Source organism: Eublepharis macularius, chromosome 1 (assembly GCF_028583425.1).
Source record: "Eublepharis macularius isolate TG4126 chromosome 1, MPM_Emac_v1.0, whole genome shotgun sequence".
Lineage (NCBI taxonomy): Eukaryota > Metazoa > Chordata > Lepidosauria > Squamata > Eublepharidae > Eublepharis > Eublepharis macularius.
This window is the reverse complement of record NC_072790.1, coordinates 224,071,257-224,097,143: the sequence shown is the minus strand read 5'-3', so window position 1 is coordinate 224,097,143 and position 25,887 is coordinate 224,071,257. Positions and strand designations below refer to the sequence as shown.

Here is a 25,887-nt window from a genome sequence, read left to right as displayed (position 1 = left end):
CTTACTTTTGTAATGTCTGTTATGGGAACTTCAATGCATTTCATAGTAAATCTGATGGATTAAACTTAGATTTAATTGAGAAATGTTAGGAGACTTAATTCTTGTTAACTTTATCTGTTCCATTTTTGTAGGTTTTATCTCAATAAGCATTTATATTTTGATATCTTGCTTTATTAAAAAGTAAGTTTAAGAAATCATTAAACTTTTAATCTTAAGCTCTTTTTGTCTTAGTGGAGAGAGTATTGCAAGAACCATCCTATAAATTATTTTGCACTGATAAATGGTCTCTCTAAAAGGAGTGAAAGCTGTTTTCAGGTCTCACTTCAAGATCTGAAGGCTGCTCAGAATAAAGATAAAATCTTCACACTGAGCAGTTGGAAGCCTTAACGAGACGTGGATAAGCATTCTGTTACATGGCCAGTCAGAAACCAGGTGCACTGCGTGCACAAACACACATAAACACAGAAGGTTTTTTTTGAGCCGGAACACTCCGGAACGGTGTTCCGGTACCTCTTTAAAATACCCACATGATTGGTGTCATGTGGGTATTTTTAAAATTGCTTATTTTGGCCATTTTGGGCCCGTTTAGGCTTATCCGGGCCATTTTGGCCCAATTTGGCCCCAAAATGGCCCTGAGCCAGCCACAGTGGTGCAGGGGAGTGCTCCCCTGTGGTGGAGCGGCCCATTCCAGGCCGAATTGGGACACCCTCCCCATGGAGCACAGGAGTGCTCCCATGGTGGCCACGCCTGCGTGATGTCACTTTCCGGAAGTTACATCACTGTGCAGTCCCAGGAGTGCACACGCATATATTTTGAGAGGCACACCACCTCCTCTCAGGAGTAAATAATCAGATTCTTCCACCTTCTCCCTCAACCAAAGAACACATTTTTCTGTCAGAATGAACTGTTTTTCTGTATTAGCTGCTGCTGTACTGCTGTTTGTGCAACAAACGGTGAGACATAAAGGTCTTTGTGACAAAAATACAAAGAGAAACCCCTTGAGAACAATCAATCCTTCATTTTTTTGTAACAGGAAAGAGAGGGGACTCTTCAGCTTCACAGGACCAGAGTGGCCTCAATTTTTACAAACAAGCAAGTAATTTCCGAGGGAGAGGGAGGGAGAAGGGGAAAGAGAAAGACAAGTCAACAGGGAAAGAGACAGAACAGGGCAGCCCCATGAAAAGGAATGCACAGCGAAAAAATACATTAAAAAAGCATTTATTCAAGGTATGTAGAAGGCATTTTCTTCCACCTGGTTTTTCATACACATACTTCCATCCATTTGGAAGAGAATGATAGTCTCCTGGATCTGGAATTCTCTTTTAACCTCAACCTGTAACGAAGAACCCACTCTTACCTAATGTATGTTCATATGTGCATACCCCTTCACCTGCCCTATGCCCCACCATCCTGGTTTTGTCACTTATACTTCCTACTGTATACCAGGCTACCACCTTCTGGATGTTTTTTTTCTTTTTTTAAAAATCACTGACACAAGCTGGGTCTTGACATCACTTTAAGTGTCATACTTCCCCTTTATCACAAATGTATGCCTTTATTTATTTGCTTCATTGATACACTGCCTTTTTGCCCAACGGGAACCTAAAGCAGCTTACATTGTCCTCCTCTCCTCCAATGTATCCTCACAACAACTCTGTGAGGTAGACTATGTAACATGTGCGCACACACACACACACACACACACACACACACACACACACACACACAGGACTACATTTTAATCCAGTATCATTCCACGGGGCTTAAGGACTGCATATAAGCCACTATGGTTTATGCACAGCTACATTTGATCCTGCAGTGTGCACCACAGCAAACAAAACAAGTAAAAGGTGACTTTCATTTTCCTAGGGTTTTGATGATGTTTAATTCTGCTTAGCCATTAATGCCCTTCCCCCTTCTGCTATTTTCACTTTCGCTTTTATTCTCCTATGATTTTTATTGCGGCTGCTTTTTGATTTGCTCTGCTGGAACGTTATGCTGGGGGGCTGTATGTTAATTATGCATTTGTTTTTAATTGGATTTTAATGTTGTAAGCCACCTGGAGAACAATCACAGAGAATAGTAGCAAACAAGGAACAAAGGGTGGGAAAGCACAGCACAACCCAGCTTTGACAACTGATGAAAAGTTTATGATCCATGTAGAGCACATTGGTAAAGTCACTGTGAGCTGTTGCATTCCTGTGGTGAAAAGCATCTTTCTAGCTATAAGACTTCTTCAATACCCAATTGTATTGATTTGCTTTTTGAGCTTAAATGGCCTTCATAAAGCCTAGATAGCTTCTTCCCATCTCTGCATATGGTCTGTACATCCACAACACAGCCAGCACCAGGAGATGAGTAAACTGAATCTTCCCCTTAACAGCAGGGAAGATTTATACCTAGTTATGCCTATCTCCTTTTGTTCTGTCAACTTCTTAATGTCTGCCACTTCCAGACAACTGTTTAGTCCCTATCCCCACTCTGGTCTCTGTAAGATGCATCTTCTCCCATGAGCCACTGTTAACTTCAGAGCTAGAAACATTCTTCAGTCTCCAACAAGCTGACTGAACAAACTGTTTCTCCACAGCTCCCCTTTGCTCCATGACTGAAAGTTGTCCATAGAAAACTGTTAGGCTTCTACTGTAAGCTGCTTCTGCTTGAAAGAAAAACTGAGTGGCATAGTATTTAGAAAGCTGAGAACCTATTTAGGTTTTCCATAAGTACAGGTAAGATAGATTAAAAGAAAATAAAGTTTCAACTTGCCTTTGAATACCTTTCCTTCATCTCTGCGTTAGCTTAAACAACTTAATTAACTTGATGCCTTGACTGGTGAAATCTGTGCTACAGAAATCCTGCTCCCTCAACTCAATCCTGGATTGTTGAGCAGTAGAGAAGGGAGACAGAACAGTCCAGACGTTCCTGGAAGGTTTTAATTCCCTCATCCAAAGAAATATTGTCTCTCCCTCTCTGCAGCCAAAGTACAATCAAATCTTCCCCTGTAGGTTCCTCTTGGCCAAGGCAGGTTCAAAAGGTGGTGGCAGTATATCAGAATCTGAAGATGGCAGGAGAGGCTCAGGACTGGGTCAATATGGCCCCAATCCACCACAATACACCCTCTTAACCTAAGTCAGGCTTCCATACTTCCAAGAGATAATACACAGCAGTGCTTACAAGGGAACATTTCACCAAACAAACCTGATAAAGGTCTTCCGAACTTTGTATATTTACTTCAAATTATATCCACATTTCCACATATTATTCTTATAGTGAACTGAACCAGTGCAAGACAGTGAAGTCCACGTGAAAAATAGCTGCAACGTGTGCATTTATCAGACTGCTCACAGAAGAGTAGCTCCTTACTTACGATTACATCTTTTTTGCACAAATCTCAGTTTGCAGGCAGTTCGGTATGTTGACAGTCGGATGACATCAAAATTCTGGGCCCCTATAAGCCAGAAAAAGAGTCATATTAACAACACATTACCATTTTTCCTACCATTTTATGGTGGGGAAAGGCCTTTAATCATGGCTTGGTGCCATTCTCATCCTGGCAACTGCATATTGGGGCTTAATTCTTACTGCAGAGTGTAACGTATGTTTGGGCTGTACCACTTCATACTTCATCTGATGACATTCTTTTCCATACTATGTATACATCCTTCCGTACAGACAAATGACCAGCAAGGAAACAGAGCTCTAGCCAAGCCTTCTCCCTAGCATACCAGCTGCTATGTGGAAGGAATTATTTCTATATGGAGGAGCATTCCATTCATACAAAAATTCCCTTCACACAGCCCTGGACTGAAATGATGTGGTCCCAACACAGCATTATCACTTCAGTGAGAATGAGGCCTCAGCTTTCCCCTGCTTAAAGCTATGATATTTTCTTCTGACTTTCAGTTCAGATCAAATCAAAGGCAAGAGACAATTTCCCCTCCATTTTCACTATAAAATTACATCCAGTGTTCAACTGGATATAATTCCCCATACGGTGTACAACTTGCTTTGAATTACTGCATTGGTTCATTAGGAATCAGCTGGCCAGGGAGTTTTATTACATGTCTCTACATTATGAATTTTTCTGCTGGTATGTGGCAGCTGATAACAGGCAGGGTCTTCCTAGCCAATTCTAGCCAAAGGTTTCAAATATGCAAGAAGAACAGTGCCAAAAGTCTCCTAGCAGTACTGAAATCTAGACTCAAGAAAGGTTTTGGCCTGCCATCTGTTTCCACATTAACATTTATGCAAGGAAGGTTGTTAAACTTCAATTTACAACACAGACAGTGATTCCTCAACTCTCTCAGGTTAGGGCTTGTTTTAAAACCAGGATTAATATAATGGTAAGCATACTGATGGTGCTTTAGAGAACACCACCACAGTTAAGGATTTAATTACATTTCAAGTTGAATGCAAGCACTTACAGGACATGCTGTGTTATATAAATGAGGGGGGTCTCTTTGCAAGTTGAGAGAATTAGCATGCAAAGAAACAAGCTAGAAAGAGGGCGTAACTGCAAGATCTCCACCAATTTATACCAGGTCTCTTCCCTCAGAGAATTCTCGAAATGATCAAGCAGGTATATAACAAAAAAATGATGTTTATTAAAGGGGTATAAAAAGCAATCGTAAAAGAACATACACCACACACATACAGAGTTGCCTAGGAAAAGCAAAGAGGAGGTTGGATCTAGTTTCAGGGGCTTGGGTTATAGTTACTAGTCCAGAAGGCGAGCAGCTTGAGCATTCAGTGCTTTGCGGCAAGAAGAGAGGGGCTCAGGAGTGCAGCCTGAGGGCATGTGGGGTAGGTCCAGGACACTCACACACAGAACTATGGCAGAAGGTAGCCCAATTGTACTGTGGAACATACCTTGGGGCAGGATGGCATCTTCTGCCCCAGAACAATAACTTAATGGCTGTCTCTGGGGTGAGACAAAGAACTGGGAAAGCTTGATAAACCCTTCCTAAGTGTTACTAAAGGTGGAAAGATGCTTGATGACCCGTGATGGCTGGATGGGAGAGGCTTAACAGATCCCTGAGTAGCTCAGAATGGGAGAGCAGATAAGGGGAGGGTCAGTAGGAAGTGGAGGTGATTAATTCACACATCTGGAGAGGGGCTTATGATATAGCCATATTCATACGCTTCTTATTAATGTGAGGGCAGGTTCGACTGCTAACAGTTGGACAAGGTAACTTGGAGCCAATGTGATGTAGTAGTCAGCATGTCAGACAAAGAGACTCAGGTTCAAATCCTCACTCCAATATGAAACTCTCTGGGGGACCTTGGACTGGTATCCCACTCAAACTAATTTACCTCAGAGTTTTTGCAAGGATAAAATAGAAGAAAGAACAAACAATGCATACTACCCTGAAGTAGGGTGGGATAAAAATGTACTAAACAAACTTAAGTGGACCCTCCCATTTTCACAGACCATGTCAGAGTGTCAGTAGACTTCCAAACCAAGTACTCAAGGACACTAAGATACTGGGAGGAATCCTGCCTCTCCTCTTTACTACACCTCTCCACTCAGCCTCCAATTCCCTGCCTTCTCTCTTCCCATGGTCATTGTCCCTCAACACGTTCTTTTCTGCTCACTATAGTACCACTACCATAGGATCTCATTAGACAGACCTAAAAACACGTGAAAGGCAGTTAATGCTGAAAATTTTTTGGGAAGTTGAAGTTTTATTTCAAGAGATCACACCCCTAATGTTTTATCTTGTGATGTTCATCATCTCTTGGGAGAAATAAGATCTGGTAACATTCTTTTTTAAAAGCTATAGTGCATTCCTTAGCGAAGCTGTAAGCTTACAAGTGTCCTACTTACTCATTTCCATGAACAGCTGTCTCTTCTCTGCCATTGTCCTCCTCTTTTTTCCGCTCTCCTCAATCATCCTAAAGACACAAAGCCAGGGTTTCAACTCCATGTTATCCTCTAACAAAAGAGAAATGATATTCACGCACCAAGTAGTTCTGCTATTAGTCTGTTCCAACAAGTCACACAGGAAATAGCTAATGCAAACCACTAAGCAAATGTGAACTGAGAAGATTACATAGATAGTTAGACAACTGGAGTATATAGAGAGAAAGCAGATGACAGCAGTTTAAATAAATTGCCACTCCTTTGTTTTTAATATAGATCCAGGTACAGGTGTGGGGAGGGGAGAGAAAAGGGCAACAATATCCTGTGAAAGAAGCTGTGATGAATGAGATCATTGTAAAGCCCTTTGAGTTCCTCCCAGCTCCCACTTGCAAGCAGCTCCACTTTCAGTGTTGGGGACTGCATAAGACTGATGTTTCTGTTCATTTAAAATATCTATATGCCCACCTTTCTCCCAGGTAACAATGTGAAAATTGGGTAAAAATAGCCATTAAAACAGACATACAACACAGTAAAACCAAAGCAGATGCGCCCCCCCCCCCATTGCACAAGTTTGGGCTTTCCAAAAGCTATTCAGAATAAGACTTATCACATAGCCTTGCTGAAAATCCAGGAAGGTAGAAACCTCTGACCTCTTCTGGGAGGCTTTTCCACGGACACAGGGACAGCCACTGAAAAAGACAGTGCGGTGTTTGCAATGCCAACAATCGACAACAACCACTAGAAAAACTTCAGGGAAAGTAGCCTCTGCACAGTAGTACTAAAGGTTTTGAAGGAGCAGTAGCAGGCTTTCTCCTGTGTTGCTGAAGGGGAGCATATGCTTCTGGGGGATAGAGGTGGCTGCTGTATCCCATGAACCCCCAGCGATGCAATTCCTGTTCTCACAGCAGGAGTATTGTTCAGTTTCTTTAGCTATGACCATATGGCATGTCATCCCCCTTTCCCCCCTCCTTGATGTTACTAGTAAATCACAGATGTAAGGGAGGATAATTACCAAGATGACTAAAACTATAGGATGCTCCTCAGATAAGGCAAAAAAGTCATCTTCACTTTTATGTCAAGCGGCCTTTCAGGAATAACCACATGCTTTGAAGCAGGCACTATTAACAGGCCACAATCTTTTCATGGGCTAAGAGATTCTGGAGTGGTGTGAGAACTTTTTTAAAAAAAGCTTAATGTATATAAACACACTTTTACACATCATTTAAAATTTAATTATTTCCTCATTCTGTTTCAGGAATAAGAGAGCAAATGGTGGAGATAACCTCACCCTACTTGATAAACTGAGCCAAACACTGACTTCAAGCTGACCTTTTCATTTATATATTTTGCTTATTTCAGATGTATCACACAAGTGGAAACCTAAGTTCTTTAGGCCAATACTACAGGACCTATTTTAACAGGTTTCGCTCTTCTTGGAGCTCATCAGCTGTAGGTAACGGCCTATTTTGTGGCAAGTTTGCGAAGGAAATATGACAACTGCGGGGGGGGGGGGGGGAACGACGACAACGACAGATAGCCACTTTTGCTTCTAAAACCCACTTGGTTATGCCTTCCAATACCACAGCTTATTACAACATATTTGCATTTATTTTAGGATTTGGGCTCACAGATGCTTAACATTTTACATGTAATCATTACCTGTCCCCTTAAAATTAAAAAAAAAGACTTGAAATGTTTGGTTATCTTGCTTATAGGAGAAATAACTTTTATAATTAACAAGTAAAATACATTAAAGGGGACAGCACACAAATGCATCATACCAATTATCTGAACACAAGTTGCAAGGTCATATGTTCGAAAGCAGTTTCCTGGCCAGGTGCACATGGAACAAACTGTGCAATTGTATCTGCCACATCAAATCAGTAGCAGACTCCATTCTGTTCAAGTAAGAGTTCACCCATCTCCAGTTCCAGATTATAAAACCAAGGGGCTGCATTTGGTCTCTTGGAGCCTTCATTTAGGGCACGAAATGGCAGATCTTTACCAAACAACGCTGAGTTAAAGGGAGCTTATTAGAAGAACCGCTTCCTATTGTCTCCCAGGCACAATTCAAGATGTGCCTTATTAAAACCTAACCAACTCACACTGAACATAGCAGACAGACCATCATAAGGGAGGGATCTCTTCAGTTAAGCAGGCTCTCCCTCTTCCCCATAACAGCAGCTTGTCAACAGAATATTTCTTGAATGCAGAGAAAGCACTTTTGAAGCTGGGTGAATCAGGAAGAAAGCGCTTGCATTTTTCAAAAAACCTGGAAGATGTTTTATGTAATTTGATCATTGATTATTCTTTATCATTTGGGACTTTCTGCTTTATGGTTTTTTATGTGTTATTACCCACACAGAGCTTCTGATTTGGTGTGCACAGAATAAAAATAGATACACAGTAAAACATGATGCTGATTTATTTGGACCAGTGAAGTTCTTTGTTTCAACTGAAACCAAAGGACCGTACCCACACCTTAATTTGATTCTGCACAGTGGAAAATGACACTATTACTATGGATTGCCAAATATACATTTTATGAGAACCTACAAACACACACTCTGGCTGAATCATATTTCGGAAACATCCCACTTCATCAGCGAGCTACATGTTTACTCACATCAAGTTTGGGGTTTGAAATGGCTATGTCTTAAAACTAATTTCTGCCCTAGAGTATTTGCTTCCAAGCCTGTAAAACGTTTTGCTGTGCTGTAATACAAAGCTCTCAAATCCAGGTGGCTGTAGTATGTTGAACTTCTAGTACTAAACTTGAATTTTATGTGCAAAAACTGCTCCTATTTTATTCTGGAAGAATGTAAAGGAACAGCTGATGCAAGCAGCACATTTTTTTTCTTCAGAACTGAAAGATTTACACTGGTAGGGTAGGATGTGAAATCTTAATTACACCTTCTGAGCTTATTGAGTTCTTATCTACTGCGTGACCAAATTCAGAGGGGAGACATTTCAGAGTATACTAACTGTTCCAAGTACACAGTTTACTCTCTATTCTCCTACAAAATTTGTAGGTAGAAAACATAGCATAGCTGACACGAGAGCTAATTTTGTAAAACTACTACAGTGTAATTTTCTTCCCACAAGTACACACAAGGGCAAGCATCTCTTATTTCAATTACACAGTTCATGGTGATTAACTTGATATTTCACTTTTAGGCTACGTTTGCATACACTGTTGCTCTGGAGACCTAGCTAGATCTCTGCAAAGTTGCACAAAAACAAAAAGGTAAAGCAACATGACCCAGAATACTTATCCTGTTTTCTCACTGTGTTCTTTTATGCACAATGATGTCAGGTATTTGATCGAGTAAATTCCTACGTAACTTTTCCAAGAACAAAAGGAGAAATGCATCCTACCATGGCCACTCTTCACTGCTAGTCAATCATTGATGTTGCTTCTGCAACATGAGAGTTATAGTTCTTCTATTTTAGAACAGGCTGTGGCTACTAACTTCTTCAGAGTCAGAAGGCTGGAACAAAGCCATCAAAAGAATAGGTCATACAGGTGGGGTGTTCTTTTTAAGGAACTTTGGATTCACTGCAGACTATGATCTTTCAGCTGTTTACCCAATGAGAGTTGCTAATCCTACCTAGGTTCCAGCACCTCTAGTATCCCGTTGCCACTTTCCCCCCACCACTGAGAAGCCTTTGTCTTCTCCATTTTAGTCCATCACCTGAGTTTTTGTTGGGGATTTTGCAGAATCATCAAAAAAAAAAGTTGTTAATGTTATGCTGCCCACCTGCAAAATGATCCAGGCAAGACAGTTGTGTACTCTACCAGAAGAGCCCTAGAGGCACAACGGCTATACACTTCCATCTTTATCCAAGACATCTTCTTCCTCTACTAGAGACCAGCACATGAAGCTGCACAAGGCCAACTGTAGACAACTGATTTAAAGAGGAATACTTAAGAAAAATAATTCCAAGTTGGCAAGTACTGTCAATAGTTTTGTGAAGTACTTCCTAGTGATTTAGATGCAACAAGAGTCTCGCACTGGTGGTGTGCCTATTATATATTGTATAACCATTCTTATTTCCCTCTCAACTGGACCCCACAGCAACATTCCCTTCCAGGGGAATCAATTAGTTTAACCTACAGAATAGCACATTCACAAGGCAGCAGGGACCAAAAGAAAAGATAGTCAAATCAAGGGAGATTGTGCAGTGTGGAACTATTTACTTAAATTGATAATTTGTTTAAAGTGCTCCAGACCTGCTTTCTGCTCACAACGGGACTCAAAGTATGATCAGTGATATGGCACAAGTTCTGTATTGGAAGAAATCAAGGAAGCTAAACTGGCTTGGGAAAGCAGAGCTTAGTCTCAGTGGTATAGCTTGTAGAACACAGAGAATTTATGCCACAGTTACTGAAGTACCTATGGAATAAAGTCAAATAGTAAAATTCAACAAAGGAGCTGGCATAGTACTTACTGGAATGGGACTTAGGAAACCTGGTAGCCTTTGGGTTACCTTGGACCAGGCACTCTCACCCTAACTTATCTCACACAGCTGTTGCCAGGATAAAATGGAAGAGAGAACCACGTATATTGCCCTGAGCTCCCTCACAGAAGAGCTGGACACAGAACAAGGAGAAAAGCTGAACAGAAGATGTCAAACTTTTAAATGACCAATCATCTGAATTTTCTCTCATCCTAGAACCATAAGACACAACTGGAAAAGAACATAATAGACAGGAGACAGACATTAAATGCAACTGCCTAAGCACACTTCTTGAAATATCATTGGATGCTTTCCTGGTTTTGCAGGCACCGGCTGCAATTCTCCCTCCAGCAATACAGCTGCACAGCCACCATTTGTTTTTGTAGGATTTGCCCAACACCAGCTGAAACAAATGCAGACTGCAAAGCAATAGTGGTGAATTACCCCCACCTTCTATTAAAGCAGAAATGCATTGCAATTCCATTGAAAGCAATCTCTTCCTCCACTCTAATCTGCAATAGAAAACCCCCAAGTAGCAATGCAGACCATTGCTGGGTGTAGAGAACACAGCTACCTGCTGAGACATTGTCAGTTCTGAAAGGCAAACTCGACTTAAATCAATTCTGCAGCAAAACAAATGGAGGCAGCTGGATACAGAATGCGCTGAATCCTCTTGAGTGCCTGAGTCTGGGTCCCAAAAAGCAGCAGCAAAGATCAAAAGTGAGCCACTAGAGCTCCACGTACAGCTCATTTTTCAACTATCAGCGAGCAATTTCTTCCCCACATCCCCACTCTGCCTACACACACTCCTTCTTCCCCCTTGCTGCAGAAAGGATGAGGACAAGGAACAAGAACTTTTACAGCAAAGCAACTATGCAGTGGTGCTCCCTCCCACACAAGGATCCCTAGGCAAGCTCCCAGGTAGGTTGGAGAGAGGGTCATCCTGGCTCTTTGCCTTTTTGGCATAGTCTTCATCTCCAGGCTCTGTGAGAGGTTTTGTCCTGTCTTTCTCAGAATAGCTGCATCAACTTTCAGCGGACTGACAAAAAATACACACCACTTTCACTCTGCATCAGCACAGCTGATTGATCGCTGGGCTAGGAAGCACACAGCAGTGGAACCTGTTACATCCTGGGCATGTTCCACAAGCTGTCTTAACTTAGAAGTTACCCATTATCTGCTGTAAGCAATAACCCGAGTCCTGTTTCATTGTTCCTGCAATGTTCTTCAACCTTCTCCATTCAGTGTTCTTCAACCTTTTCCATTCAAGGACCTAACCGTATACCCCAGACAGGAGCATGGGGACCCACTGAGCTGCCAGCACAGGACAGGAAGACAAATGGCATCACAGTCACAGGAAGAGCCAAAGTTACAATCTCATCTGTGACAACGCCAGAACTAGGGGCAGCAGAGCATGAGAGCTGGGGAAGGGAAACCCAAGCTGGATACCAAGAGATGTACTGCAATGAGGAGTAATCCTCATTGCAGGGAGGGAGGGGAACAGTTGTTTCAATCATTTTGTACAAGGCTTTGGAGAAGGCAAGAATTGTAAGAATCTTTATGGTTGATCCAGCCTTCTCCAAAATTCAGCTCAAAATGAGCGACTGGCTTCATATGATCTTCAGGTTACTTTCATGTGCTCAAAGGTATGACATTAGTGAAGGACCCCTCAGTCTCTTAAATTCATGGTGAACACAGGGGCAGGAAGAGAATCTTTGTGCCTGGGTGGTCACCAAAACGGAAGAGTGATTATTTGATTTGTGAAGCCCTGGGTATACTCCTTCCTATCCAAAAGCATGCTCTCACTGTAACCAATACCAAATACCACCAAGCAAACACACAAAGACCAGTCACTAGGCAGATGGAGGCAATGGCAAACCATCCCTGCTAGTCTCTTGCCTTGAAAACATTAGCAGGGGTAAGTCTACTAAACCTTGATGGCACTTTTCACCACCCAAAACATAAAACCTGAAATTTGTTGAAGTGCCTGCATTCAGACATCCAACACTTCTGAAAGTACAAGGAAAGGAAGGAGGATGGGAGTCGGACAATAAACCAGTCTGATGCTAGTCATGCTGTGGTTTGTGACATCTGAATAAGGCCTAAACTTTTACTTAGAGACTGATCTTTAAAAATCATTTATAATGTACTTTTAATCTGAAATTGTTAAAATCATGTTAAACTGCTCACCACTTTGCTGTTGATGATATTTTTAATTCTCAGGTTGAGGTTTGTACGGCTGGGTTTTTATTTATAACTTTTAATCTTTGTTTTTTTATTGTTATTTTGTAAGCTGCTTTGGGCTGGTTCCACAGGCGAGGCAGGGGTGGCGCCAGGGTTTCTGGTGCCCGCAGCTGCCCCTACGTGCGCTCGCACATAGTGCACGCGTGCGCCCCTTGACTGCGTGATGACATCACTGTGTGATGATGTCATCACACAGCAAGCCAGCCCATTGGCTGGTGGGTGGCTGGGACGATGCACGGGGCTGCCTGCGCTCCCAGTCGGGTGCAGCGGGTTGCTAGGGAGGTTCCACACGCTGCCCCAGACACCTGCCATACCTGTCCTGCGGCTGCTGCGCCCAGCCAGGGGTGTGTGTTGGTGGCGGCGGCACGGGGCTGGCCGGCTGCAGCAGCTACGGGCCAGACACACCAGCTCTGTGGTGTGTGCCTCCGCCCCCAGCACCCCCTCCAGCGCCTCAGCACCCGCCTCACTGCCTCAATGGTGGTGCCGACCCTGAGGAGAGGCACCATTAAAAATTCCCAAAATAATACGTGGCCTAAACAAGTTCTTTTCTCAGCTTCTGTGTCCCCCACCCCACCAAACAAGCAGCACAGAAATAACACTGACTCACCTTCCAGGTATGCTGTAATTCTCACAAGAAGAGAATATTTATAAATACTGAAGTATTTTGCCATTCTGAACAACAGTTTTTTTTAAAAAAATCACTGGGTTCCTTGGGTCAGTTACACTCTCTTAGACTAACCCTAACCCTACCTCACAGTGTTTTTGTAAGGAGAAAATGAAGTAGGAGCTCCCTAGAGGAAGGGCAAGATAAGAAGTGTTATGGACTCCATTGATTATGTGTAAGAGCTTTCCAAGATTACCAAAGATCTGCTGCAAATACATAAACAGCTTAAACTTTTCCATACAAGATTTGCCATTGCGTTCCTTCTGGTTCATGCAATACAGAGCTTAAGGACAACCAACTGTTACCCTTTCACCATGATGAAAAAGACCATTTATTCCCACTCATTTTTCTGACCCAGCTAGTGTGGAGCTGAAGACAATGCTTGTCATTAAACTTGTGCAGAGTCTTGCCAGAGACCTTTCTAGAGTCTGAACGTCATCAGCTTTCCCTCGCTGAAGCCTTTCTCCAAGGCTGAGTACATGGAAGTTTCAAATTATTCTTCAGTCGACAACTGTGCTCAGACCCTACTCTAGTCACGCAAGTTTTTCTTCCCCCTGCTTCTCCTGACCCCTCTGCTCAAAGCAGAGCCAGCAAGCCCACTTTGCAGCTCCAGTGCTGTGACTGCAAAGAGAGAATGAGCAGCCCCAGGCTCAGCATGGCACACGACAGTGGTTCCCCTTTGCAGATTTAGAGCTAAGCTCTGTAAGGCACAGAAGACTGAACATGGGACTTGCCAGCCTCAGAACAGCCTTCAAGACTGAAAGGGAGAAAGTGCCACCTCTGGCCTTCCTGGATCAGAACCATGCACCAGGGACTGAATATTGGGCTTTCAAAAACTCTTCTGATAAAAAGCCAGTCATATGATTAGACTAAAAGTAGCGTCATGCACTTCTCCCCCTGCAGGAGGGCTCACTGCTAGGCCATTTTATTCGCCCACAACTGACCAGAACAGGTTTAACTACCATTCTGGTTTACACATTATTTTAATTAACATTGATTCGAGTTAAAGGAACAGTTTCCACAAGCAACAATAGCATGTGAACCGTGTATGGTAATGTTTGCACAGATCAAACTGCATAATATTCCCACTGAAACCTTTTCAGGTGGACTCCCAAACTGGGATCTGTGAAGCATGTGTAGTTAACCTGGCCTAATAGCCCTTCCTCTGCTTTTTCTTTGCAAACCGGCCAATTTTGATTTCATTTTGCACAGGTGAACATACTACTTCCTGAAATAAACAGCAACAGCCTATGGAAATGATAAACACTCTCATCAAGTAGCACTGGGGACAGCCAACTTTACACCAAATATGCTATTGCGACATAAATTCAGTCTTTGCTTTTATTTGGCAGCTGCTTTAGTAGGAGATGGCTAAATGCAACAGTAACACAAAACCTGCCAACCAACAGCCAAAGAATGCAGTCTAGACACGCTCTAAATCTTAGAAGTTCATAATTATCAATACCACCTCTGGAAGAAATCCAGTTCTCATTTCCCTGTTCCATTGGCTCTCTAGCAGTGAGGCATTTTAAGATAGCCCTTTGGTTTTCAAGGGCATTAGCAAAAGAACCTAGCTGGAAGTTAACAAGGACTGTGACAGATCTTTCGGCATCACTGTTTTTCCAAAAAAAGAAAAGAAAAGCTTGTTGCCAACTGTTAGGGATATGGGGGGGTTCCTTCTGAAGTCACGTATAAAGCAAATTTAGAAGACATGGAGACAACGACTCAATCTAGACACACAACTTGATTTTTCCAGGGGCCCAATAATCCAAGACTTTGATGAATAATAATGTAAAGAACTAACAGATAATCCACAGTCCCACATTTTCTATTAATAAATACTGCAAAGAACCAAAAGTAAAACTGCTAGTGTACAAATTCTGTTTATAATGAAATAGGGATGCAAGTGTCAGTGGCACAGCAAGTGCTCTGTATGTAGAAGGTCGCAGGTTCAAGTACTGCAGAAGAACTATCAAAACCTGCAGATGAAAGCAGTTTCATTTGCAAGTATATCAAACAGCAGAGGTTTTAAATTAGTGAAGTCTCAGAATAGACTGCAGAATATTTTATTTCTTAAACTAAATGACTTGCTAGCAGCATGCTAGTTTTATGGATAAAGTATAGGCGTTATGAATGATGCACAATATATATAGCACAGTTAAGAGTGCAAAATTTGCAAGTTGTCAGTGGATTTTTTTATACAATGAGACAGTTGGCATTTGGGAAAAGAAGAACAACTTTTAATGGCATATTAAGCAAAATATTTAGATTTCTGGGCATGCTTGGAAGCTAACATTGCAGACAGAGTGCAACTATTTAAGAAAATAGCAAACAACAGACAAGATAGAAATGATACAAAAGACTACATTTTTCAAATAAAGACTCAAACTAGACATTTTCAATTAAATTGAACAAACTGCATACACTTCCAAGTAAATTTGGATAGCATCTGGCTGTGAGACCTGAGTTATTCTTCCAGTTGATTGATTGAATTCACTCTTCTGGAAAATGCCAAAAGTGTTTCAGGAAAGCTAGGCCAATACACTGACATTTAATCACCATCCCGTGTTCAGTCAAAGTTCAGTCTTAGACACCATACATGCAAGCTTCAAGGTACATGGTGGCTGCTTCAGATTATGGCAAACTCTTGACTTTCTACTTGTGATGAACTACCAGGCTGAATTAACTGCTAGCACAGATGCTGACCCACATCTGAGAAAACATGAGCACACTCACTGAAAAATTTCACTGCCTTCGAGATGCTGAATTAGGTTGAAAGGCGGCATAGAAACGTTTTAAATAAATTTTCCTACACAGAAGGTATATGGGCAGGAAATTACAACTAGCGCATAGATTATAACTGGTGAAATTGGGAAGGGGGATTTGCTGCATGTGGATGTACTCAATGCATGTATTATCTTCAGCTTCTGGATGTACACACATTATATGTAAGGGTAACAGAAAACCCATGTGAATACTTGTAAATCTACACAGTGGTTCCATACTATTTTGTATGCAGAAGTGCATTCCATGTGAATACTGTAATGAGTGATTTAAAGGAAATTATAGTCGATAGATTTGAGGGTTAAATTTAGAACACTGCAAGGTCAAACGACCAAACCAACAGCATCTCTATTAACTGACAGCCAAAGAAATGGCAGGTTAGCTCAAGCATACGTGAAATTTACACAGACACACAAGTGGTGCTACTGTTTTGCATAGCCAAGAGCCAAAATTTGCACTTCTTATGAACCTTCCTAGGAAGGCTGGGCCTTATCTTCAATATCATGGTGACCTTTAGAGACTAGCACCTCTAATGAACAATACAAAGTCGAGGATGATCCCCAAATCCCTTCCCTGGTTCAGCATCACCCATGTCAAATCAATGCTTTGGGAGGCAATCTTTGAACTAAAAGAACCAAAAGCAAAATCTCTGATCTAAGATTGGAAGAGATGTCCATTGCTGTTTCCTCATCCCTTTCAATCTGCCCATCTCTGCAGCCACCCTCATCACAGTTACTTTTCCCTTCACATTTCTACCTTCACAGCACCAGCTGGTGCTTAAAGGACAAGCTACTGCCCACCACTCAGCAAACACACACCCTGTTCCTAGCAGAACAGACTAGAAGAGATAATCAAGGACAGAAGGAGCTCATGCACTGAGTGGTTCTAAGAAGAGAGTGGTGGCTTCCAGGCTCAGCAGCAGCTGGTGCTGGAAATGGAGGAGGAAGAAGCACCAGGAGCTACGAAGTTCAATATATATAAGGTGACTTGGGGATAAGGGAAGGTACATATTGCCACCTGGCCTATAGTCATCAGATCTCCACACCAATCCATTTCTATTGTACCAACAGCGCACAGCTTCTCTAGACCCTATGTCAGACTTTGCTTCATTTCTATTGTCTCCTTGGCTCCATGCTGTGTCCTTATATTCCTGCTTTTCAAGCCACTATCCACTTTGTCCTATTCTCTCTGGAAGCCAAATTTTTTAGCTAGTCTCCCTACTATTCTTCTCTCCCTCCCACACAGCCCCTCTTAATCCTAAGCACTGAAATGTATCTTCACAGACTCAAATCAATTAGGCCTTCCTTGTTTCATTTCCCTGCCAACTACTCTTTCCAACAAGTCTACTGCTCCTTCAGGTTCCTACGTCTAGGTTCTCCTCTCTTCATTTCCTGACAACTTGGAGACTTCCCAGCCCTCAGCATGCATCCATGCAGGATCTTAGCCTTGTTCAAACTTCCTTTACAGAAACTGGATTGCAAACTACTTAGTTCACTGAGCAAATAAACCTTCCATGTCCTCATACCAATTCAGCCAAAGAGCAGGCTTCACCTCCTCAACTTGATTCACAAAACAGTCTGCTAATATAATCAATCATTAAAAGCTATACAGTTCAAGTCTTCTTAGATACAAGCTTCAAGAAACCAGTCATGGGGAAGTAGTGATGTGTGTGTTTTAACACACTCAGGAGGCTGCAGTTTTGAGCAGAGGAACAGTGGCAGGAGAAGGAGAAAAGGGAAGTAGCTGCAAGGGCAATTGTGAGTGAAAGGAAAGTCAAATATGGGAAAATGTTAACATGGTATCACTTGTACTGTCTCTCCATATAACAACTGTAGCCTCCCCTCCCCATGAAAAAGATCACACCTTTGTGGCATGCTGGAAAGCTCCCACTCTCTTGGCTTTCCACAAACTATGCAAAACTCAATTATTCAGATTTACACAGGTAAGAGGGCTGTGCTGTAAGATAATAGTTCAGAGAGATGCTTTGGTAAAGGGATAAGGATGGTAGACTATATCATTACTGTGCACTGCCTGTTGCTGCAAATATGCTCCTACTTGGTAGTTTCCATGTTGTTTAATATATTGTGTAAAGTTGATTATGTTTTGTTTCAGCTCTCTATCCATTTCTAGTTGTTTACAAATTTTTACAACCTATTGTAAAATATTGTTTATTGAATGTCTCAACCATTGACTTCCACTGTGTAAACTGCCTTGAGTCTCATTGAGAAAGGCAGACTACAAATAACATAAATAAATAAATGCCTGATTCAGCCCAAATGCAATGCCTTCCCCAAAAGCAGAGCAGCAAGGGGTACTCAGTGCTGTCCACTGTACTGGTGCTGATTCACCCACTTAACAATCCAGGAGTTTGACTCTGGCTCAGCTCTTTGCTGCACTCCTTTATGGGCTTGAGATCTGCACCCTGATCCTGAAATATTGACAACACAACCATATTAATAGAAACCCACCGTTTCACATAGACTACAGCCTCCCAAGCAGTAAGTATGCAGGCAATAAGTTCTTCCACAATGAGAAAGATCATTTCACAACATGGTTAAGACATCCAGGCGATGTTAATAATAAAAGCCATCTCCACTAATACAACCCGCCTCTAGTTCATCTCTGTGGAAAAAGACTTCGTGATTTCTCATTAACACCTTCAGTCCAATAAACATGAAAACCCATGTGACTGGAGTTCGGCTGGACTCTGAACCCACACACTATGTCTCAGTACTTCTAAGGAGTGCATAGCAATCTTTGGACAGCGGATGGAATAATTTCAGGAGGCCTCCAGCTTCAAACTTGGGTCCATTTGCCAGTGACAGCATTTGTATATTATATTTGAAAATATGAAGCTGCCTTATGCTGAGCCACACCGCTGGTCTATCAAGGTCAGCTTTGTCTGTTCTGATCAGCAGTGGCTTTCCAGGATCTCAGACTGAGATTTTTCATATCAGCTACTACTTGGTCCTTTTATCTGGAGATGTCAGGGACTGCACCTAGGACCTTCTGCATATATAACAAATGCAGCACTGCTAAGCCATGAGGCCTCCCCATGTTTGCTATAGCAGAGCTGACTTGAGTGAACAGCAGCAGAAGCACATATAGACTTACAACTAAAGCAGGTTAGACATTCATCTCCCAGAGCATCAAACCACACTGCTCTCTTAGGTACTCACTGAGCGATCTATGCCAAGGAGCTGTTATGCAGACGAACAAAAGGTAAAGCACTTTGCAATACAGTTAACACCACATAAACCAGTTCCCAACATTCCTTCACTCTCAAAAGTGACCAACAGAGGGAAGGAAGCACCACTTCCATTCTAATGAGCCTACCGTTTCAGTTTCTGCCAATGAAAGGCAACCATGGAGCAAGAACACTGGGTAGCCTGACCCGCCCGGAAAGGGATCCTATGCAGAGAGATGCAGCGCGTCCCATCCTGCACCCCCACCACAACAGCCCCTTTCTACCTCCAAGCGACTTAGCAGCCACCTGCACCAAGCACCGCGGGGAAGGATGCGTCGCAGGGCATGGCCCGTTCATTAACACAGTTTTAAAGGGCACCGTCCGCGCCTCTCCGCCTCTGCAAACCTTCTGGCGCTCCCCAGCTGGCGATGCAGCATAGGCAGCTGAAGCCCTCTCGGGCCCCCAAGGTCGAAAACAGGAATCACTCTTGAAAAGGAGGGGGAGGGGAGGCTTCGCTATGGCATTCCAGAGAGGATGGAGGGCGGAGAGTCCCGCGCGCAGCCTCCGAGCCCTCCTGGTCAGGTAAAGCCCCGAAGGGACCACGGGAGAGGAAGGTCCTCCCCGAGGCTTTGGGGTGGGTGGAGAAACGGCCCCCGCCGCCCCTATCACCGTGCCCTCTCCTTCCCCTGCTCGTAGTTCCCTCACTCACTTCTCTGCGCGGGGAGCTCCCGTCCGTCCGTCTGCCCAGGGAAATGGGGGGGGGGGGACCGCCCAGCCTCCGCGCGCGCCCAAGCCTTGCTCCCTTCAGGCGACTCCGCTCGCACCGACCTAGCGGGCAAGAGCCCCACCAACGACCGTTCTTCCCTCAGCACGGAGAGCCCGCCTTCCCTTCCCCGCCATCCAATCCGGGCAGCCACTTCCTCAGGGAAGCTAAAAGGTAGGAGGCGGGGAAAGAAATTCTCCAACCAACCCGACAGCCGATTGGCGGCTCTTGACCAATAGAAAGGGAAAGACCCGACCGCGGAATCCCACCCATCCGATGCCGGCCTCGCCACGGTTAAGCCAATCCGAGAGCGCAAAAGGCCAGGCGACGAGGTGGGTGGGTCGGAGCGCGCCTTCTCTCGCTCAGCCGCACCGTCTCCCAAGGGCGAGCGGAGGTGCATGCGCAGATATGCCCGACCAATCGGTTCGTTCGCTGTTGCGCGCGCCCCCCTTTTCCTGTTCACGCGCTCGAATAACCATCCTCGCGCGACCCTTGATCACCCCGCCTTCTCAGGAGTGCGCACGCGCACTGCAGTGTAGTGGTTGGTGTGAAGATGGGAAGTTTCCTCTGAGCCCGTCTGTTAGTACCTTATCGTGATGCTTTCTTAACGCTTCGTTCTCACCAAGAAAAAAATGCTATTCCTTTATCAGGGCTTCACCACTTCTTTGTGTGTGTGGGGGGGGGGAGGAATGAGGGAAGTTCCCTGCTCGAAGAAATATAGCGAGTCAGGGTTCTAGCTTATTTATTTACTAGTTCGCTTCATTTATAGTTCACATTTCTGGATGAGGTTTAAGACGGATTATGCGGTTTACTGTGAGGAGAGACTTAAAAGAAATGGGGGTGCTGCAACATCTGATTGTTTTGATGCACGACCTGTACTCAAAGAGGCCACGGTCAGGACAGAATATGGGGAAACAGTGATTTCCAATTGGCAAAGATGATGATGATAATAATAAATTCGATTTATATACTGCCCTTCAGGATGACTTAACACCCACTCAGAGCAGTTTACAAAGTATGTTATCATTATCCCCACAACAACAATCACCCTGTGAGGTGGGTGGGGCTGAGATTGCTCCTGGAAACTGTGACTGACCCAAGGTCACCCAGCGGGCTTCAAGTGGAGGAGTGGGAATTCAAACCCAGGGCTCCAGATTGGATTCCCGCGCTCTTAGCCACTACACCAAACTGGCATATTACCTCCCTATCTGTTCAACCTCTATGCAGATTATATCATAAGGAAAGCTGGATTAGATCTAGAAGAAGGTGGAGTGAAAATTGGTGGAAGGAACATTAACAATTTGAGATATGCAGATGACACCACGTTACTGGCAGAAAATAGTGGAAGACTTGAAACAACTACTGATGAAGGTTAAAAGAGAAAGTGCCAAAGCAGGATTACAGCTGAACATCAAGAAGCCAAAAGTAATGATCTATGACACAATTTTAAAGTTGACAATGAGGAAATTGAAATTGTTCAAGATTTTCTATTCCTTGGCTCAATCATCAACCAAAAGGGAGAAATCAGAAGAAGACTGAGACTTGGAAGAGCAGCTCTGAGGGAGCTAGATAATATCCTTAAAGATGTCTCTCTGGGAACCAAGATCAAGATAATCCAAACTATGGTATTCCCCATTACTATGTATGGATGTGAAAGTTGGAAGGTGAAGAAAACTGACAAGAAAATTGATTCATTTGAAATATGATGCTGGACGAGTTTTGTGGATATTGTGGACAGCCAAAAAGACAAATAAGTGGGTACTAGATCAAATCAAGCCTGAATCCTCCCTAGAAGCTAAAATGAAAAAAACAGAAGCTATTGTACTTTGGTCACATCATGAGAAGGCAAGATTCTCTGGAAAATTCAATAATGCTACGAAAAGTGGAGGGCAGTAGGAAAAGAGGAAGACCTAAAATGAGATGGCTTGACTCAATAAAAGAAGCCACGTCCTCCAGTTTGCAGAATCTGAGTGAGTTAATGATAAGATGTTTTGGATGTCTTTCATTCATAGGGTTGCCATAGATCGGAGGTGACTTGACGGTACATACACACATGCAGTTTACAAAAATGTAACCAATGTAATAATACATACAACAAACACTGGGGTAAAACTGAATTAGACCATAAATGTACCATGCATGCAATAAAACAGGATTACAAAATTGGAGAATAGTGCAATAAAACAGTGTAAGAGCTATTATAGCACAGTAGTTGTCTGACTGCGAATCAGCACTCTACTGGTTTGAATCCCACTCCTGCTATGAGCTCAGTAGGTGGCCTTGGGTAAGCCACTCCTCTCATCCCCAGCTCCCCAGCTGTATTGTGGGGATAATAATAACACTAGCTTATTCACTGCTCTGGGTGAGGCACTAATCTGTCTAGAAGAGTGATATATAAGTGCAGTTATTATTATATACAACAAACAATGTAATGGGAAGTGCCTAACATTTCCAAGATATTAGCTGTAGCAAGCTAATTACATCATCCATTATAGCTAGCTTCTTGACACTCTTTAATTTGTAATGCTTCTCCCACCCTCTGCCTGGATTATAGACTCCTGCCTTTTTCCACCCCTTGTATCTGATGAAGGGAGCATTGACTCTCGAAAGTTCATACCCTGAAAATCTAGTTGGTATTTTAAGGTGCCACTGGACCTGAATCTTGTTTAACTATAACCTTACTCTTTTCATTGAAATGTTCCTTTCCCAAATGTAGGGGTATGTGGAGGAGGAGCATTTCTTTCACCACTTGCTGTGGTTGCAAGAACAAGTCCTGAATCGCCAAAATGTCTGCATAATATAGTCTAAGCCAGTAAACTTTTCAAATTCAGAACCCACTTGAGCCCCAATGTGCAACATGGGACTTAACTTTCTAAAACACAGCAGAAAAAACATTGGGAAAACCTGAAAAACATGGCAGGCACAATCCAGCTGCTGCTGCTGTTCCTCTCTCAGTTTAGCTCAAAGCCCTCTGTAATTGAAAATATCTTCAACTTGCTCCAGAAAGCCTGTCACAGTGGTGTCACTCTCTTCTGTGGGGAAGGCATGCATGTTTGGAGACAGCTGAAAAGGAAGGTCCACGTGCACCATCTGACCTCAGAACCCAGGCAGGTTGGTACAGGTGGAGGCACTCCTTCAGGTACTCTGGGCTCAGAGTGCTGAGGGGATTATGGGTCCATGCCAGCCCTTTAAAATTAATCCAAAACAAATTGGTAACCAGTGTGTGTGTGTGAAGTACTTCCCAAGTCAGAAATTCAAATCGCAGCTGACTTAAGCTGCTGGGGTTTTCAAGGCAAAAGACGAACAGAAGTTGTTTGCCATTGCCTGCTTCTGTGTAGTAGCAACTCTGGATTTCCTTGGTGGTCTCCCATGGAAGGACTAACCAAGGATGACCCTTCCTAACTTCTTTTTTTTTTTTTTTTTTTTTTTAATATATATATTTTTATTTCAATTATTAACAAAACTGTTTACAATATGAAATACAACATGGGTAAATTGTTAAAAAACTACGTAACAGAGAAGGGTAAAACATGGAAAGACAAATTCAAGTTGAATGATCTGATATATTTTGGATTATAGATTCAGGATTGTTTGGTATATTTTATTGGGAGGATATAGATTTTCTTTAGAAATGTATTCAAAAAAAGGGAACCATTTTTCCATAAAATTTGTTGTTTGGGGGAAATTTTCAGCTTGATAGATTCCATCATTGATTTTTTCAAATAAAAAATGGTCCCATATTTTAGAATACCAACTGGTAATTGTTGGTACAGTATGTGATTTCCATTTTAAAGCAATTAAATTTTTTGCTGCCATTAAGAAGACATTGATGAGGTCTCGTCGAATTGGTGGGATCTCTATATCATCCCATTGATTCAGAAATATCAGCTCAGGTTTCTTTGGTATTTTGTAGCCAGTTAACAAAAAGATTTGGTGCAAGATTGTATTCCAGAATTCTTCTATGTAATGACATTTCCACCAGCAATGTATATATGATCCTGTATCCCCACATCCTTTCCAACATAAAGATGAACTGTGAGAGTAAATAGCTGCTAATTTTTTGGGTGTAAGATACCATCTTGTTAATATCTTATAGGACTGTAGTTTAATACTAATTGTTGATGAATTAAATATTTTAGAGGACCATAATATTTCCCATTGTTCTTTTGATAATATTTTGTCACAGTCTTGGTGCCATTTTGACTGATATGTTAAGGTTTTAAGTTTAAGGTTTTGTAGCAAAATATTATAAATTTTGGAGATTACTCCTTTATTTGAAAGGCCTTTCCTATCTATAATTTGTTCAAATGCAGTCTTTGGTTGTTTCATAATGTCCTTTAAGTTTATAGAAGAGGCTAGATTCTTTAATTGAAAATAAATAAACCATGATATATTACTATTAATTTTTTGCTCCAATTCTGGTTTATCTAGTAAGCCTTCTCGGGAGGCAATATCAGTTAGCCTTGTTATGTTGTTTTGGCTCCATTTTTTAGTGAATGCGGGTGAGAGACCCGGTGGAAACCAATCCTGAAAAAGAAAAGAAGAGAACCTGGAATATTTGGGGGTGATTTTATTTCTATAAGCATCCCATACTTTTAGGATAGCTGTAAAAAAGATGTTTTGTTTAGAGTTTGTTGGGCGGACGTGTTGTTTATTCCATAGAAGATCCTGAATGGATTCATTTTGTTGTGTGTTTTGTAAAAGGTTGATCCAATCCATATGATCTTCCTTCTGTATTATAGAAATTACATCTTTTAATCGTGCAGCTTTTTGATAGAGATCAATATCTGGGAAATTAAAGCCTCCTTGTGTGTTTTTTAATCTTAGTGTTGTAAATGCAATTCTTGGATGTTTATCTTGCCACAAAAATTTATTGAAGAAGGTTTGCCATTGTTTTAAAAGTTTTGGTGGGATTAATATTGGAATTGTTCGAAAGAGAAAAATTAACTTGGGAAGTGCAAATGATTTAATTAGATGGTATCTATCATACCATGATAATTGTTTTTTATTCCAGTCACTTAATTCTGCTCTTATTTTAGCCATTTTATCTATGTGATTTAACTTTAGTAACTGGTTGAGGTCAGATGGTAGGATTATACCCAGATATGGTAGTTTTTTTGGTTCCCACTGGAATTTATATATGTGTTTAATATTCAATTGAGTTGTAGTTGTTGTGTTTAAAGGAAGTATGTTCGACTTGGTGTAGTTTACTTCTAATCCTGAAATTTGACCAAATAAACTTAAAAGATTTGATAAGTGTTGAAGCGATAGGATTGGGTTTGTGAGGTATAGCAGCATATCATCTGCAAAAGCACTGAGTTTATATGTTTTAGAGTTAACTGCGATTCCTTGAATTTGGGTGTTCTCCCTGATTGCTATTGTCAGTGGTTCTAAGGCAATTGCAAATAAAGCAGGTGACAAAGGGCAGCCTTGTCTTGTTCCTCTATGTAGATAGATTTTGTCTGAAGTGTTTCCATTTATTTTGACATGCGCTGTGGGTTGTGAATAGATTGTCTTTATTATACGTCGGAAATTTTCTCCAAAGCCCATATGGTATAGTGTTTCATCTAAATAACATATTTCTAAGGAATCGAAGGCTTTTTCGATATCTAATGATAAGAATAGAGCTTCAGTATGTTGATTTTTGCATATAGACATTAAATTTAAAGTTTTATAAATATTGTGTGTTAAATCCCTGCCGGGCATGAAGCCGGTTTGGTCCTTGTGTATATAGTGAGTGATAAATGAATTAAGACGTTCGGCTATAACTGAAGTAAATATCTTGTAATCTTGATTTAAGAGAGAAATTGGGCGAAATGAGGCTGGGGTTTTATGATCTTTGCCTTGCTTCGGAATTACTATAATAGAAGCAGTCGACCATGAAGGAGGCTGTATTCCTGATGTTAGTAACATGTTACAAGTTT

The 25,887-nt window shown here is 42.1% G+C and overlaps 1 protein-coding gene across 1 annotated transcript in view; it reads right to left on the bottom strand.

The window, feature by feature from the left end:
* DTNB (dystrobrevin beta) overlaps positions 1-19,948 on the bottom strand; it is a 150,820-nt gene extending 130,872 nt beyond the window's left edge. Inside the window, exons 1-3 of the mRNA XM_054989090.1 lie at positions 19,910-19,948; positions 5,825-5,892; positions 3,365-3,445 (exon numbers count right to left, since the gene is read on the bottom strand). Of these exons, the coding sequence (XP_054845065.1) occupies positions 3,365-3,445; positions 5,825-5,891 (148 nt within the window). The 5' untranslated portion in view covers position 5,892; positions 19,910-19,948. The remainder of the gene's footprint in view (positions 1-3,364; positions 3,446-5,824; positions 5,893-19,909) is intronic.
* Between the last annotated feature and the right edge of the window lie 5,939 nt (positions 19,949-25,887).